Here is a 16676-nt window from a genome sequence, read left to right on the forward strand (position 1 = left end):
GCTCAAAGTTTTTTGCTGTTTAAACTGTAAACCATTCCTTTATTACTGTGATTACTGGTGAAAATAGCCAATGTGCTGAAATTTTAGAAGAGCATCAATTCATGGAAAAAATATAACTTGAAATATGGGGATAAAAGGTTTGTGCCCAATGCATCACTGCAGCACTGCATGTCCATCAATGAGAAAGTCTAGTTTATTATGCAAAGGTTTTAAGGTTAACTTGTTGTTTTATGAATTGAAACACTTGCTACAGTAACCTGTCAAACCTAAGCCCATTTACAATACTTTTTAACCTAAATTAATTTGTTAAAGACTACTTTTTTTTTTTTTTACTAAAATTGACTAAAACTTGACTAAAACCTTTTTGCGTTTTCGTCGACTAAAACTTGACTAAAACTATCAAGTTTATAAGTGACTAAAATGTGACTAAAACTAAAAAGCATTTTCGTCCAAAAGACTAAGACTAAAACTAAAAGGGCTGCCAAAAACAACACTGCTGGCGACCGGCCGGTCAGTCTGACATATGACGGTTTTATGCCGGTCAAATGCACTTGAGCGCCGCATGATTAACATTGCGCAACATCAGCATCACACGTGCACACGGATCGCACATGTAGGAAACCTCGTGAATTACAGCCGTTTCACACCGCAAGCGTGAGCGCCGCGTATTTCTTTGGCGTGCATGTTAATCAATGAGTGCATTCGCACCGAGAGCAGGAGCAGGAGCAGCGCGTGAGCGTCAAGCAGGAGCGGGCGGGTGTCGGCGCAGAGACTATTTTTGCTGCGCTGCTCACGCACAATTAAAGTGAAAGCACACTTTTGATGGACAAAATAAATATGATTTCATATTCGTGTCTAGTGTGTTTTAACAAGAACTGGAGTAGGCGATGTCAGAAAAGAAAATGAAGACTCAAAAATATTTATAGAAAATGTACCCATTTAAACTTGTTTTTATTATTCAGTTTCCCAATCGCTTCCCTGCACTTGCTCCACTTGCCCGAGCTCACCTCTCTGTGCCCATGTACAAGCGTTGACAGTGAGCGCTTGTTTAGCCTGGCTGGACATGTGGCAGATGAGAGAAGAAATTGATATTGAATGTGAAAAGAAGGAAATGGTTCTTCCATAACACTGCACTGTGGATTTCCCACACCAGGAGTAATGTATATACTTCTATATTAGTTAGTAACATTATCTGCAAAATGTTCTATTAAAGAAAAGATAGAAAATACATATTTGTGTGTGCTGTAAAGAGGTTAGAAAGAATTCAGTCGGCATCGGCAGGTCAAACTCAATGACAAATCGGAAATGGGAATCGGCCTAGAAAATTGTAATCGGTGCATCTCTACTCGCAATTCTACATTTATTTCTCGCAATTCCGAGTTTATCTATATAAAGTCGCAATTGCGAGTTATAAAGTCAGATTTGCTAGATGTAAACTCGAAATCCTGAGAGAAAAAGTTGCAATTATCTTTTAAAATGTTTTATTCTGTGGCGGAAACAAGCTTGTTTTCTGATTTAAAAAAAAATGTGTTAGTTAATAGTTTAAAACAAGCAGAATTATCTGCCAACAGGGTAAGAAAAATAATCTTGTTTTCCCATTTGAATTAAGATTATTTTTCTTACCACACAGGCAAATAATTTAGCTTGAAACTCGCTTAATTTTTATTTTTTTTGTAAAACAAGATATCATTTCTTATGTCATTTTACTTATCTAGTAAATACTTCTTGATTTAAGAATGTTTAGCTATCTGGACTGGAAACAAGACAAATATACTAAGTAAGAAAAGCATTTTTTGCAGTGAACGAAATACATAAATAAGACATGTTTCAATTTCATTTTCGTTACAGGTTAATGCTCAACAATACATGTATTCTCATCGGCTTTTAACTCATCATGACTATATGCTGCTCTAAATATTGTTATATTGGGAATTTATGATGTTTTCTACGTATTTATGCCTTGCACGGCACTTTGGTCATCCATGAGTTGTTCTGAATGTGCTCTATAAAGTAACGAGTCGGCTGTTTTAATGAACTGGTCGAAAAGTTATTTATTTGAATGAATTACATGCTAAATCCATCATTAGTGTTACTGGATGAACATCACTGAATGCTCGTTTATATGATGAGGTCAGGCACAGTTAATGCCATATTTTAGCTGTGTTTCATAATCATCCATGTCTGATATTTTCAGCCGTTCTCATTTCATTTAGGATAAAAACAACAACCCACAATCACAGAACAGCATGTGTGCAACACGTTATTAAAGACAGGAGGCCACAAATGGCACTGGAAGTTGAGGAGTTCAGCTTTGACTTCCCCCTTTTATCACATCCAATTAGTGCCAATTTCACACTTCCACTCCATTAAACGGCTGGCAGTGAGGAGCGCCGTGATTGGCTGAAATCGAGGTTGCGCACAAACCAAAAGCAAGCGCTGACATGCTTCATTAGTTTGCCTCCCGTCGACACGCTCACTGCAAACAATGCTGTTCTTACTTAGTATTTCTGTCTTGTTTCCAGTCCAAATATCTAGAAATTCTTAAATCAAGATGCATTTACCAGATGAGTAATATAACATAAGATATTCTTGTTTTCTGGGGAAATAAATAAATAATTAAGTGAGTTTTTGCTTAAAACAAGCAAAATTATCTGCCAATTTCTAAAAATCTAAATCTAAAAAATTAAGATTATTTTTCTCACCCCATTGGCAGATAATTTTGTTTTTTTAAGCATCAACTCACTTAATTTTGATTAATTCCCCCTTAAATAGGACACAACATCTTATGTCATTTTAATCATCTAGTAAATGCATCTTGATTTAAGAATTTCTAGATATTTGGACTGGAAACAAGACAAAAATACAGCAAACATTTTTTTTTTTCAAAGAACAGCATTTTTTGCAGTGTCACACACACACACACACACACACACACGTTCTGATCCGTGTGCCGAGACTCACGTCACTCGCTCTCACCAGTTCAGAGGTCGTGAATGTGCGCTTCTCCTTCCTGAAGATCAGAAGGTCTCGCACTCCCAGAGAACTGAAGATCTCTCTCCATCCGCTCACGTCTCTATCGGCCTTCAGATAGCAGGCGTCCAGCAGAACCCAGTCCACACCTGGGAAAAGGAAAAGAACTGGTTGGGTCTGAAAGGACTGGATGGATCCACTGCATAACGCTCCGTGTTCATGTTTTGTAAGTCCCTACAGAACACTTTTAGTTCGGTGCTTCAATTCTAGCGTGAATCAATTACACTGCAAGAAATGCTGTTCTTACTTAGTATTTTTGTCTTGTTTCCAGTGCTTACATCGAGATGCATTTACTAGATGAGTAAAATGACATAAGATATTAATCAGTTCAAATCAGATTTCAAACAGAAACAAGATTATTTTTCTTACTCCATTGGCAGATAATTTTGCTTGTTTTAAGCAAAAACTCACTTAATTTTTATTTATTTCCCCAGAAAAATGTAATTGTACTACTTTAGTAGATGCATCTTGATTTAAGAAATATTATGAAATGATATTTGGACTGGAAACAAGACAAAAATACTAAGTAAGAAAAGTGTAATTGGGACAGTCATAAACTGTGAAGCTTATTCCAAAACTGAAGTAATTTGATCAAACTGAATATTTCTGTAGGTTTTGAAACGGTAACACTTTACAATAAGGTTCCATTAGTAAACGTTACATTAACTAATAATGAGCAATGATTTGTTACAGTATCTAATAGTATAATATTAATTATTTGATTTGAATAATGTATTACTAAATGCTGAAATTAACATAAACTAAGATGCTTTAGAAGTATTTTGTATTGTTAGTTCATGTTAACTACTGTAGATTATATGGAAGCTTGTTTCCACTAGATTAAAAAAATAAAAAAGGTAATTGCGACTTTTTAATCTCATAATTCGGACTTTTTTTCTCACAATTTCGAGTTTATATCTCAAAACCAGAATGGCAAGTAATAAACTCATAATTGCGAAGAATTGCGAGAAAAGGTCATAATTTGCGAGATATAAGCTTGAAATTGCAAGAAAAAAGTCAGAATTGCGAGATAAAAAAGTCGCAGTTACCTTTGTTATTTTTTATTCTGTGGAGGAAACAAGCATCCATATTAACTACACAATTGCGAGTTTATATCTCGAAATCAGAATGGCAAGTTATAAACTTGTAATCGGAAATCAGAATTGCAAGATAAACTCACAATTGCGGAAAAAAAAGTCCGAACTGTGAGATACGATCACAATTGCAAGTTATAAATTCAGAATTGCAAGGTACAAACTTGGAATTACGAGGAATAAAGTCAAAATTGCAAGAAAAAAAAAAAGTTAAATTAAAATAAACTCGCAATTGCAAGAAAAAAGTCAGAATTGCAAGATAAACTTGGAATAACTTGGAATTGAGATAAATAAAGTCAGAATTGTAAAATAAACTTGGATTTGAGATAAATAAAGTCAGAATTGTAAGATAAAAAGTCACAATTAGGATCTTTTAGTTTTATTTATTCCGTTGTGGACAAAAGCTTTCATAAGTTAACTAATCAAACCTCAATGTAAAGCATCACCTTTGAATCTTAATTCACCGAGAGGCTACACTTTTGATTTTCAAAATTATTTTTCGAAAATGCAAACAAAACATTGAAGTTTATAAGAGATCATTGGAGTGCGTGTTACAAGAAAACACCATTTCATTCTTTCTACTTCAAAATTTCATGTTTAATTAAATGTGTTACTTGCCATTTCTTTGCAATTATTTGTGAATTTTACAGTAAATTATTACAGTTATTTGTGATTTCCAAGTAAATCCCACACCAAGGTGCAGTTGTTTACCAGGGAGCATGCTGGGAAGGTCGATGTTGCCGTACTGGCTGGAGAACTGTATTTTGCTCTGTGAAGGGAAGAGAAAGCCCTCGCTGGTCAGCACAGGTATGGATGCGCCGATGCTCCTGTAGCCCTGATCCTGAGAGTGCATTTTGATGAACACCAGGTAGCTGACGACAACATCCGTGGGTTTTTTCTAGAAGAAAAGGGAATATGAGGCACAGTCATAAGAGATGAAAAGAGATGAAAGCATTTTCACACACTTGATCCAGTTTCAAACAACCTGGGGGTCTGTTTCCTAAAAGCATCGTTAGCCAACTATGGTCGCAAGTTCTGTCGTTATCAGCAGTTCAACGAGTCGGTGTTTCCCGAAACTATTCGCAAACAGCATCGCAGAGTTGTGTGTTTGGAGCGACAGATCTCATGTGGTTAGAAGAAGAGTATCTAGTTTTCATGACATGTGGACTCAATAAATCCTGATCTTGAGCAAAATAATCAAGCTGACATTCAGTGCAATCTGTCTTTAATTTAGAACACATACAAATGTCATTTACGTCTTTTAGTTTGTCAAGAGATTTAAAGTGTTGTTGTTGAAGAGTGCGCATGTGTGAACGAGCTCTAGTGCGTAAGAACGAGCCTATGAGTGAATCTGGGAATAAAGCAAAATAACTGAGAAAAATGAGAAATATTCCTCAGATGCATGTCCATCATTTACAGCAAAACATCTCGCATTAATTAGACCTCAAACAGATTCATTAACAGTAGTTATTACTCCAACACATGTGTGACATGTTTAACCAACGTGGTTGAACGACCAATTTGCGACAATATGTCGTGACTAGCTAGTGGATCGCAAGCTGTGTCATAAGAAAAGATCATCATCTATACGGATGCATGATAAATCAGTATTATATTAATTATTGGCCAATACTTTCTGTTGTTGTTGTTAATAATCAGTATTTGCCATCATCTAATGCTCACTTAAAGTTATTATTTAAAAACACTAATAATTTATTAACATACAAACCCAGTGGCGCTCCTCATTTAGGGGTCACACTCACACTCTTCCCAGTCAAAAGTGGTCCAACACCTCAAAGGGATTTTCTTTCTCCCAGTATAATATATTTTTGTTCAATGATATTTTGTATTTTGAGGGAATTTTATGGTACTAAGTAATATTTATGCAATAATTATGATCCATTTGTTTCCACAATTTTTCCAATACAATTAATTGCTATTAATAACTAATAATATTTAATAAATCCATAATTTTTTTTAAATTATTTTTCAATTAACCCCTTTATATTTCGATCAAAAGTGACCGGAATAGCACCAGATGGTTAAATGTAATCTTAAGAAAAAAATTATAATTTTTTTAAATCATACTGTACAAAGCAATGTTTTGATGCATAAGTTCACTTGTGGCTTTTAAAATGACTGATTTCAGTTTTAAGTGTTTTATTTTTAATGTATTTAGACAAAATAGCATGAATTTTAAATTCAATTTCAATTCAATTACATTTTAATTTAATTAAATGTAAAATTTAATATTAATTTGAATTTTCATAAAGTGTATCACACCATAAAAAGATCATTATTGGCTAGAAGTGAAGCGTCGTTGGTTGTGAAGCGTAGTTTGCGGACCAGACAGAAGTTGTCAGCGATTCTTTCTTTTGTAAAGTCATGCTGTAACGCTGTGGTGGCACGAGACGAAGAGCAGGGTAAACACAAACTTTACTTGATGAGTTAAAGCAGGACAAACACAAACACAACATTTATGAGATCCGACAAGGGATTGGGGAGTATAAATACACAAGGTGAATGAGGGAACTAAACAGGCACAGGTGGAGGAAGATTAAACTAATTAGAACTAACAAGAACAGTGACCCGACTACTTTGAAAATGGTGCAGTGTGAACTCGGCATTAGGATAAAGCGTGTGTGTTCCTCTGACCTGCCAGGCTTTGCTCTTCAGCACCGGGTAGATGTGCTTCTGCAGGACCTGCTGAGGCTCCAGCTCGTGAACGCCGAGTCTTCGGAGGAACTCCCGGACCTGCGAGTTCCCCAGTTCATCCAGACACGCCAGCAGCCGCGGCTCCACGATGTTCAGGTCCTGATACAGAGCCTTCAGATCTGCAGCGAGGAACAGGGTGTGAGCATTGTTGTGTGGAACTCATTACAAGTAAACTTGAGTTATGTAATCAGATTACTTTTTCAAGTAACTAGTAAAGTAATGCATTACTTTTTCAATTTACAACAAAATATCTCAGTTCAAATAAGTAACGCTAGTTTAAATTTGTTGACTGACAGCTGTCCTGTCCTCATGTTGTGAGGAGGTGGTGTGTGTGTGTGTGTGTGTGTGTGTGTGTGTGTGTGTGTGTGTGTGTGTGTGTGTGTAAACATGATGGTTATTTTAGACTAAATGTGAACATGCGTTTACTCCTCTCCAGAGATGGGACCAAGTCATACATATGCAAGTCTCAAGTAAGTCTCAAGTATTAACCTTCAAGTCTCAAGTAAGTCTCAAGTATTAACCTTCAAGTCTCAAGTAAGTCCCAAGTATTTTTTTTTTTGGGCAAGTCAAGTCAAGTCACAGGCTATGTCAAGTCAAGTCAAGTCAAGTCCTGTAGTAGGTCAAGTCAAGTCCAAGTCAAGTCACCTTATTATTGTAATTTTACCTGCAGAATCTGATCTTAAAGTGAAAAGACAAGATATCAGTTACTGTCAATAAATTACAATAATTTGGATTTGCATTGTAAATACTCATGTTCAGTAAAATACATCATGGAATCAAGCAAAATTGTAACTTCATAAAATTATTTATTTTTCACTTCTGCCAACAGTGTTTAAAATGTAACAAAGTTTAATGTTGTACGTAAACTGTGTTTACAATATAAGTGTATTGTGATTGTCAAAACATTTTAGTAACTAAACTGAATTGTATTCGGTTTAGTGACATCATGTTACAGTGTTTACATGGTACAATTTCTGGTAAGCTACGCTTTTTTATTATTTCAATTCAATTCAATTATTGTGATCTGACTTAATATTGACTCATTTGGATAAATATTAGGTAGGCTACACAAGATAGGCACTAATTTTTCTCAAGAAAAAAACAACTCACCTAATGCTTTAAACATACAGAGAGATATAATGCGTTTTTTATTAAAATAACAACTTTATTTAATAAGTAAAAATATAATAAATATGTAATATAGTACACATATTTAGCAAAATACTTTTTCTAGCCAACTAACGTGCTATAGCCTATATGGTCATCAAATGGCTTTCCTGAGGTAAATGTTATGTGACATAATTGTTCTCCAGCTGGTTTATTGACCCATTTGTTTGATTGATTGGTCGATATTATGTATGAGGAATATACATTTCGGTAAGTTCAGCTGTACTGTATCTTTCAACATTGTTCATTCGTGTTTATTTACTAGCTAGAGATGATCGGTTCACGTGCCGCGCTAGGGATCTGCGTCACATTTACAAGCGCCAAAACGGTATTTATTGTTTGAATTTCGTAATAAAAATGACAGAATCTGAGAGCTGAGATTTTTTTATATCGTAACCTGCTCTTGTGTCACGATTTTTCTGTGCGTGAGAAAATGAATGAGAGCGTGTGAAAAGTCAGTGTCGCGTGTGTCTCACGGTGAATGCGTGAGAGTTGGCCGCGATGTTAATGGTGCATGTCTTGGAAAGCGCTGTTCGTCTTTTGCCATCTTGTGAATAATTCTCGAAGCCGAAAGCGACGACCCTCAGTACCCCTCCGGCTGACATGTTGATGTGATATCTGATCTAAGTGGGCGTGGTGTGCAAGGTACGAGAGGGCGCGACTGATGATAGTGTAGTGATCCAGTCATGACAACGCTATCTCAGCCTGCACTCCAGCTGGGTAATCAACTTTATTTTTTTAAATAATTTATATATTTTATATTCAAACTGAAAAAAATTATGTGATTAACACTCAAGTCATTCAAGTCATCGTGTCTCAAGTCAAGTCAAGTCCCGAGTCTTTAACTTCCAAGTCCGAGTCAAGTCTCAAGTATTTTATTTTTTGTCAAGTCAAGTCACAAGTCATAAAAATAGCGACTCGAGTCGACTCGAGTCCAAGTCACCAAGTCACAAGTCCCCATGTCTGCTCCTCTCACTTGTACGAAAACATTCAGTATTCCTCAGAATGAATATAAACAGTGAAATTCAATCTCAGAATTTTACGCAAAACTTTTATAATTAACTATATTAAATTACACAAATATACTTTATGTATTTAATCTCACTTTATTAACCAATGTCTTTGCTGCTGACCTTCAATGATCTTATTCAACCATACTAATGAGCAAAAAAGTATAATTTTAGGGCTTCGGGTCATTTTGACCCGCGAGGGAAGGATGGAGGGATGGAGGGATGGAAGGATGGAGGGATGGAGGGATGAGGGTTAAAGGTGCAGATATGACAATATGCAGATTTAAATATATCAAAGCTGATTGAACACTGATGAGAATATTGCTTCAGAATAAATTATAATTACAATACAAATTTATTTTATTTTTTACTTTTTTACTAGGACAATTTATTGTTTACAAGTGACAATATGCAGATTTTATGCGTTTTCCGGATCCGAATTTTTTTATGACGGACGAAAGTTTCGGAGACAGTGTGTAAAGATTTACTTGTTCTAAGGACAAGCACATGAAAAGGCTTAATGTCAAGCCCTGATATATATATATATATAAAAGCTGGGACGTAGTTAATCTGGTTTATTTTGTTGAATATTAAATTAAAGTGCATTTAGTGCTTTGTAAGTAATCAGCAATATTTAAAAATGTGTACGATGTTTAAATAATGTTGCATTATTTTCCTGTTATCTCTGTAAAGTTGCTTTGAAACAATCTGTATTGTAAAAAGCGCTATATAAATAAATGTGACTTGACTTGACTAATTCTTTTATTTATTTATTTTTTGGCTAGTAGAAGTTCTGAATGGACAGTAACTTAAATTTAGTAGCCAAATTGTCCGGTGAAGACTAAAAATGTACATTGTGAAAATAAAATGTTAAATATATATATATTTTTTAAATTTGATAAATAAAAATGTACTGTTTAATTAAAAATTTTTGTATTATTTTTTCTTTATTAATTTTTATGATAATTTAAATAATTTCACATACACGCTATTTTTTTTATAATAAAGCTGGGAGAGCTATATTTTGCTTAGAGGTATGTGTGCAATATAACGTTCACTGATGTTCAATGATGATGATACATCAAATGTGTTCAGCTGGCATGTTCTTTACAAGGAAAGGAATGTTTCAACTGATGCAATGTACCACAAATGTTCACACTGAAGGGAAGTTGCTTAATATAGAAAGTGGATTGTGCCATGTGTAAGCATGAGGTATACGTTCCATTTTTAAACATAAGCCACATGTTTTTCTACCTAACAAGGAAGTTGTAAATCCCTCAGTGGTGTATATAAGCTCAATCCTTACTGTACCACCCCAAAGAGGAACATAGAGGCATGATGGGGTGAGGGGATAGAGAAATGGGAACAGAGAAATCTGGAATGAAGACCTCCTCACCTATAGCCTTATTCTGCTGTGCCTGCTTCTCTCTGTCTGATACATGTATAACATAATAGAGATCTCTTGGCAAAGTAACTGGTGTAGCCTCCGTGATTCAACACTAATGGGGGAAAGCATGATTTTCAAATCTACAGCCGATGAGTGAAAAAGTTAATTTCAAACCCTGTACAGCAAGGGGTTTCAAAGTCTAAGACAAGTGGGCCTCCCTTTTGACACAATTTACCCAATGGCGCCCCCTCCCAAAAAAAAAAGCAATTTTTTTTTCTTTTTTTTCCCGATTTTTTCTAAATTTCGATAAAAAACTATTGCGAAATGACAGCGTTTCCATTAACCGATGTTATGCGACTAAAACGCCATTTTTTCCTCTCGCGATCAGTCATTCCAAAAATCATGGCAACGGACGTTGGTAGGTTTATATATATCACAGCCACCGCACTAGACATTATTATTATTAATGGAAGGAAACGTAGGCGTGTTATCCAAGCATTAATGGCATGGAAAGACCCTTATCCCCTTACCAGTCAGGGATCACTGGTGATCCCAGATTATTTTAGTTCAAAATATGTTTGAGCTTATATATCTCAATATTAATAACAGTCTGGTTAATTTTGAGTCTTGAACTATAAACTCTCAAGTGTTGGCTTTCTAAATGTATGTGTGTTATGTTTCTATTCAGAATTACTTATGAGCAGTAACCTTTTTATTTTGGGCATTTCATGTATGCAGCACTTGCCAAAATTGGGGGTGACTGGGAAGGGGTTATGAGCGGCACATATGAGGAGTTTCTGGGTGTTCTGTCCGGGGTTTCTGTCCAAACACACCGCGCCTTCTAAGTCAGGTGACTGTAAATGCGCAAAAACTGTTTCCATTGCAGTTTTGCGAAATATTCCTTTTTCGAATTGCCTGAAAAAACCCTCATGCGAGCGGAAAAACTTTTTTGCGAAATCGACGTGTTTCCATTGGGCGTATTTGCAATTTGAAGGGTAATGTGACCCAATTCCAATTTTTTGCTATGACAGTGTAAACAGGAAAAAATATATTTTTTATCCACGTGCATTCGGATATTTCGAGATCGGTTACAGGTCTCAATCATATGTAGAAATAAATCAGATATAAATCAGATATTTGCCAATGCGACTGTCATTTAAACAGGCAGATCGGGTTTTCTGAGGCATTAGGCGACGTCTCCGCGGTTTAATGACGAGAGAAACCCCATTAAACGTGTGAATCGTGCATCTGCAAAGGGACGGACGACCCGACGACACAGGAGAGGAATGTGGACACACGTTGACAACATATCAAAGGCTGGCTTGCTCATCCTAAAATTTCGGTCCCACTGCTCCTCGTTAAAGCCAATATTTAAACACAATATGCTCCCACCAGTCCTGAGATCTCTCTCACACACAATAACTGAAGCATATGTGCAATGATGGCACTTTTCGTCCTCCTCCGCCTCATAATCATGGTGACGTTTGGCAAACTTCGCATATATCGCAGAGCTAGCATCAAGCATATTTTACATTCGTCCATCTGTGCAAGAGAACTGAACCCTTTAAGCATGCGTGATGTTTCAGATAGGATGGAAAGTGTAAACACATGAATCGGAAATGGGTCACAGTTAAAAGAACGTGTAAACGGACGGACAAAGAAAAATCGGATATAAGCAAAAAAACAGAATTGGGCATCAAGACCTGCAGTGTATTTTCAAAATAGTAACAACTTAACTTTTTAAATGTATTAATTTAAACTAATTATTAGGCTATAATTTGTACCACTCTCCGCCCTATGGGGCGCCGTCTGTAAAGCGGCTCACGCTGAAAATAACAGCAACATTTTGTCACATTTAGCTTCAAAAAATGTTTAAAAAACTGGTATGAATTTTTGACGGTCACTTTTTTAGCACATTTACAACAATATTTGTCAACTTAGAGATATTTTAAATAGTTAAATCTAAATATTAAATGTTAAATCTAAATATTAAATGTTACACCTAAATGTTAAATGTTAAATCTAAATGCTAAATCTAAATCTAAATGTTAAATCTAAATCTAAATCTAAATCTAAAACTAAATGTTAAATCTAAATCTAAATATTAAATCTAAATCTAAATCTAAATGTTAAATCTAAATATTAAATGTTACACCTAAATGTTAAATGTTAAATCTTAATGTTAAATCTAAATCTAAATGTTAGCATTTAGATTTAACATTTAACATTTAGGTGTAACATTTAATATTTAGATTTAACTATTTAAAATATCTCTAAGTTGACAAATATTGTTGTAAATGTGCTAAAAAGTGACTGTTTAAAAAACTGGTATACATTTTTGACGTTGTTTGAAGCTAAATGTGACAAAATGTTGCTGTTATTTTCAGCATGAGCCGCTTTACAAATGGCGCCCCATACCGCCCCACACTTTGAAAACCCCTGCTGTACAGGAAGCATAAGAGCGGCTGATGACGCACTTCCTGTTCCTGTCCCGCTGAGCCTTCGGGCCCAAATACTGATGTTTAATTAATCTCTTCCCTGCTTTTAGCAGCTGCGCCCGACTCTGCCTGACACACAGCGTAAGCATGGCTCGTTTCCATTCAGCTGGAACTCATATTTTCAGCAGCTCCGCGTGAGGACGTATCTGACTAATCTGACGAGACAAATGGGTCATTTATCAAAGAGAAGCGTGTCAGGGAGTTATGAAGGAGTTGTGAGATTAGAGGCAGAGAAACGCATCTGTAGTTTGGGTTTCATTCACAAAAATACAGGTTTTTTTTTTTTTACTGCAATGACGCAAGTAGTGCGTCTTTCTCTCCTGTGACTCACTTTACTGATTCATGAAATAAGCAGGAGATGAGGAAGATCATTCATTTTGCAGACAGGTCTAGAGAGGCATGAAAACAACTGCTGATGGACTACAAGACTTTAGAAATGAAAGATGAATCAACGGAAGCTCAGCAAACCTCACTGGTTCTCGCACATTTGATCTTCCGTGTCACCATATTTGATGAGCTCTATGTATGTGCATTAATCAGTGTGAATAAAAGGCTAAATTAAATATGTTCATCATATAGAGCAATCGCGTCTCTTGAGGTGATTTGGATTAAACTGCTTTTCTTTTCAGGTCTGATACGGATAACGATATCTGCTGATACTGACACCAGTGCCACTGTTTTATTGATCAGTTTAGAAAATATGTACCTCAGTAAATTGTGAAATACACACTTTAAAGAGAAAAAATGCATAAAATATTAAGAATAGAATATAAAATATATCTAATACATTTATAAATAAATTTACATAAATACATTCAAATTCTTTTTTATTATATATATATATATAATAAAGTGTAGTTCAAATAAAAATATACTATATACATATTTTGTTATATATTACCGTTCAAAAGTTTTTTTTAAAGTCTTTTATGCTCACCAAGACTGCATTTATGTAATCAAAAATAGAATAAACATTAATATTGTGAAATATTATTATAATGCAAATCATCTGTTCTCTATGTGAATATATAGTAAAGTGTAATTTATTCCTGTGATCAAAGCTGAATTTCCAGCATCATTACTCCAGTCTTCAGTGTCACATGATCCTTCACAAATCACTCTAATATGAGGATTTGATGCTCAAGACACATTTATGATTATTATCAGTGTTGAATTTTTCAGGATTTTTTGATGAACAGAAAATTCAAAAGAACAGCATCTTTTGTAAATTTATAAATGTCTTAACAGTCGCTTTAGATTCATTTAACGTGTCCTTGCTTTTCTTTTTTTCGTCTTCTTTTTTTAAATCTAATCTTTTGAACGGTAATATGTTGTTGAAATTATGTATTTTAAAAACAGTACCTGTGCCAGCTTGCGTCACATCGCTGAGAGGGAAGAAAACTCCCTCTGAACTCAGGGAAACCACACTGCCGTTGGCCAGAGGGATCATGGGAACCTCTCTCAGCGACTGCAGAAGCGCGTCCACTTCATACTCCGGCTCCAGCGCACGGAAGTTACACACCAGCAGCCGGGCCAACTTCTTCAGCTCGAGCTCTGAGCAGACCAGAGAAGACAACGGTGAGATCAAAAACTGCCAGAAATACTGCATTATGAATCCCGTAAATCTGGGAACACAACTTATCAGGTGACACTTTACAACAAGGTTTCCTTAGTTAACATGAACTAATGATGAACTGCACTTCTACAGCATTTTAAAATCTTTGTTAATGTTAATTTCAACATTTACTAATACATTATTAAAATCAAAGGTTGTATTTGTTGACATTAGTTACTGCACTGTGAACTAACATGAACAAATGTATTGCTCACGGTTAGTTCATGTTAGTTAATGTATAACTAATATTAACAAATGAAACCTTACTGTGAAGTGTTACCACTTATCATTTGGGACAAAATTCCACAATCATAGCAGATTAGCAGTGCAACGGTAACACTTTACAATAAGGTTCATTAGTTAAAGGTGCAGTGTGTAAGTTTTAGCGGCATCTAGTGGTGAGGTTGTGAACTGCACCCAACAGAAGTTACGGTGGCCGACAGGAAGTGATGTCGTTGTCTGAGACAGCAGAGAGTAGCCGGCTAAACAATGAGGTTTCTTTACAAAGATAAATTAAGAAATCATGTTTACTTAATTATTCAGTAAAACAATATGTTATTGCGAACATTAGCTCGCTTCTCTGCACGAAGAACAACATAGTGACGAAACGCGTTTGTCCGTTTAGGGCCACCGTAGAAACCCGCGGTGTGTGTAGAAGAGAAACGGTTCATTATGTACCACTGAAAACATAGTTACGGATATGATATTGCATTTCTGTCAACAGATCCTCCTAAATATCACACACTGCAGCTTTAAGAGGGATGCAAAATACAGGCTGTCATCAATAATCTCACACAATGCCCCCTTATTGCACCAAATCAAAAGAAACAAGATCAATTCATGGCTTTAAAATATCGAAAATCAATTAAAATTCTAGATTTCACTGAATTGAAAAACACTGCCTCTACATTATAACTTGTTTCTCGTTCAGTTTTGCACCACTCGTCACACCTGAGCTAAGATGGCCGTGCTGCAGGAGTTCCCTGGCCATGGAGCAGGTGACGGTGATGATCTCGGCGGGCCGGAGCCGGTGCACGCCCAGCGCCGTGAGCAGGGAGCTCGAGAGGCGAGCCTGCAGCGCCGGGTGGAGGTACGACAGGCTCAGGCTTCGGCACAGATCCTCTCCTCCAATCACCTCCTGGATCAGCCGGTCCGAACACACGGCCAGCTGGGACGGCTGCTTGAACTCCACTCCGCCATCTGAACAAAGAGACATCTTTACTCTTCAACGTGCGTAAATATCAGCATCAGCACTTACTTAGCAGTCATGTAATCCCCTTTTCACAAGATGTAAAATAAGTGATGTCTCAGAGTGTGTGTGTGTGAAGTTTTAGCTCAAAATACTAAAATACTAAATAGGTTTTATTGTAATCAAGGTCATTTTTTTTAAATATGCCCCAGGAAACCAATTCCAGGGGGCAAATATTGGCTCTAAATGGAAAAATAACGTTTCTTGCTCAGTTTATATATATATACACACACACTGCCGTTCAAAAGTTTGGGATTGGTAAGATTTAAATGATAAAGAATCATTTTACCAAATATTAATCATTATTTTAATCAATTTTATTAAGAAAGATAAATAGATAAATGCTGTTGTTTTGAACTTTTAATTCATCAAAGAATCCTGAAAAAAATGTCCACAATTGTTTTCAACACTGATAATAATCCTAAATGTTTCTTGAGCATCAAATCATCATATTAGAGTGATTTCTGAAGGATCATGTGACACTGAAGGCATCAGTTATTTTAAATTGTAATAATATTTCACAATATTACTGTTTTTTTGTTGTATTTTTAATCAAATAAATGCAGCCATGGTGAGCAGAGACTTCTTTTAAAAACATTAAAAATCTCACAATCCCAAACTTTTGAACGGCAGTGTGTATCTATATATATATATAAATGTCCAGCTGAGGAAAATCTACATTATGGCCCTTCATGGAAGAGTAAACTTTGACCCTGGTCCTCACCGCTGTCCTCTTTCGCAGGGAGGCACGGTTTGCCCTTCAGCAACTGGATGATCTGATTGGCCACGGGGTTGAAGAAGTCCAGGATCTCACTTGGTTGAGGAATAAACTGCAGAAAGTAACAGAGTCCTCCGAGCCCACTGAACTCTGGGTGTTGCTGTGGGATTCACATCGCATGCACTCGTTAGCA

General features: G+C 36.0%; 1 protein-coding gene across 10 annotated transcripts in view; it reads right to left on the bottom strand.

Annotated features, from left to right (window-relative positions):
- Positions 1–16676, bottom strand: part of LOC311306526 (uncharacterized protein) — a 92322-nt gene that overhangs the window by 27533 nt on the left and 48113 nt on the right. For all 10 annotated transcript variants that reach the window (XM_084434972.1, XM_084434971.1, XM_084434970.1 and 7 more), the window contains 6 exons: positions 16490–16643; positions 15468–15716; positions 14264–14455; positions 6780–6958; positions 4836–5022; positions 2977–3119 (listed from right to left, as the gene is read on the bottom strand). In XM_084434972.1, coding sequence (XP_084291098.1) covers positions 2977–3119; positions 4836–5022; positions 6780–6958; positions 14264–14455; positions 15468–15716; positions 16490–16643 — 1104 coding nt within the window. The remainder of the gene's footprint in view (positions 1–2976; positions 3120–4835; positions 5023–6779; positions 6959–14263; positions 14456–15467; positions 15717–16489; positions 16644–16676) is intronic.

The sequence above is a fragment of the Rutilus rutilus genome, assembly GCF_951802725.1.
Source record: "Rutilus rutilus genome assembly, chromosome: 16".
NCBI classification, from domain to species: Eukaryota; Metazoa; Chordata; class Actinopteri; order Cypriniformes; family Leuciscidae; genus Rutilus; species Rutilus rutilus.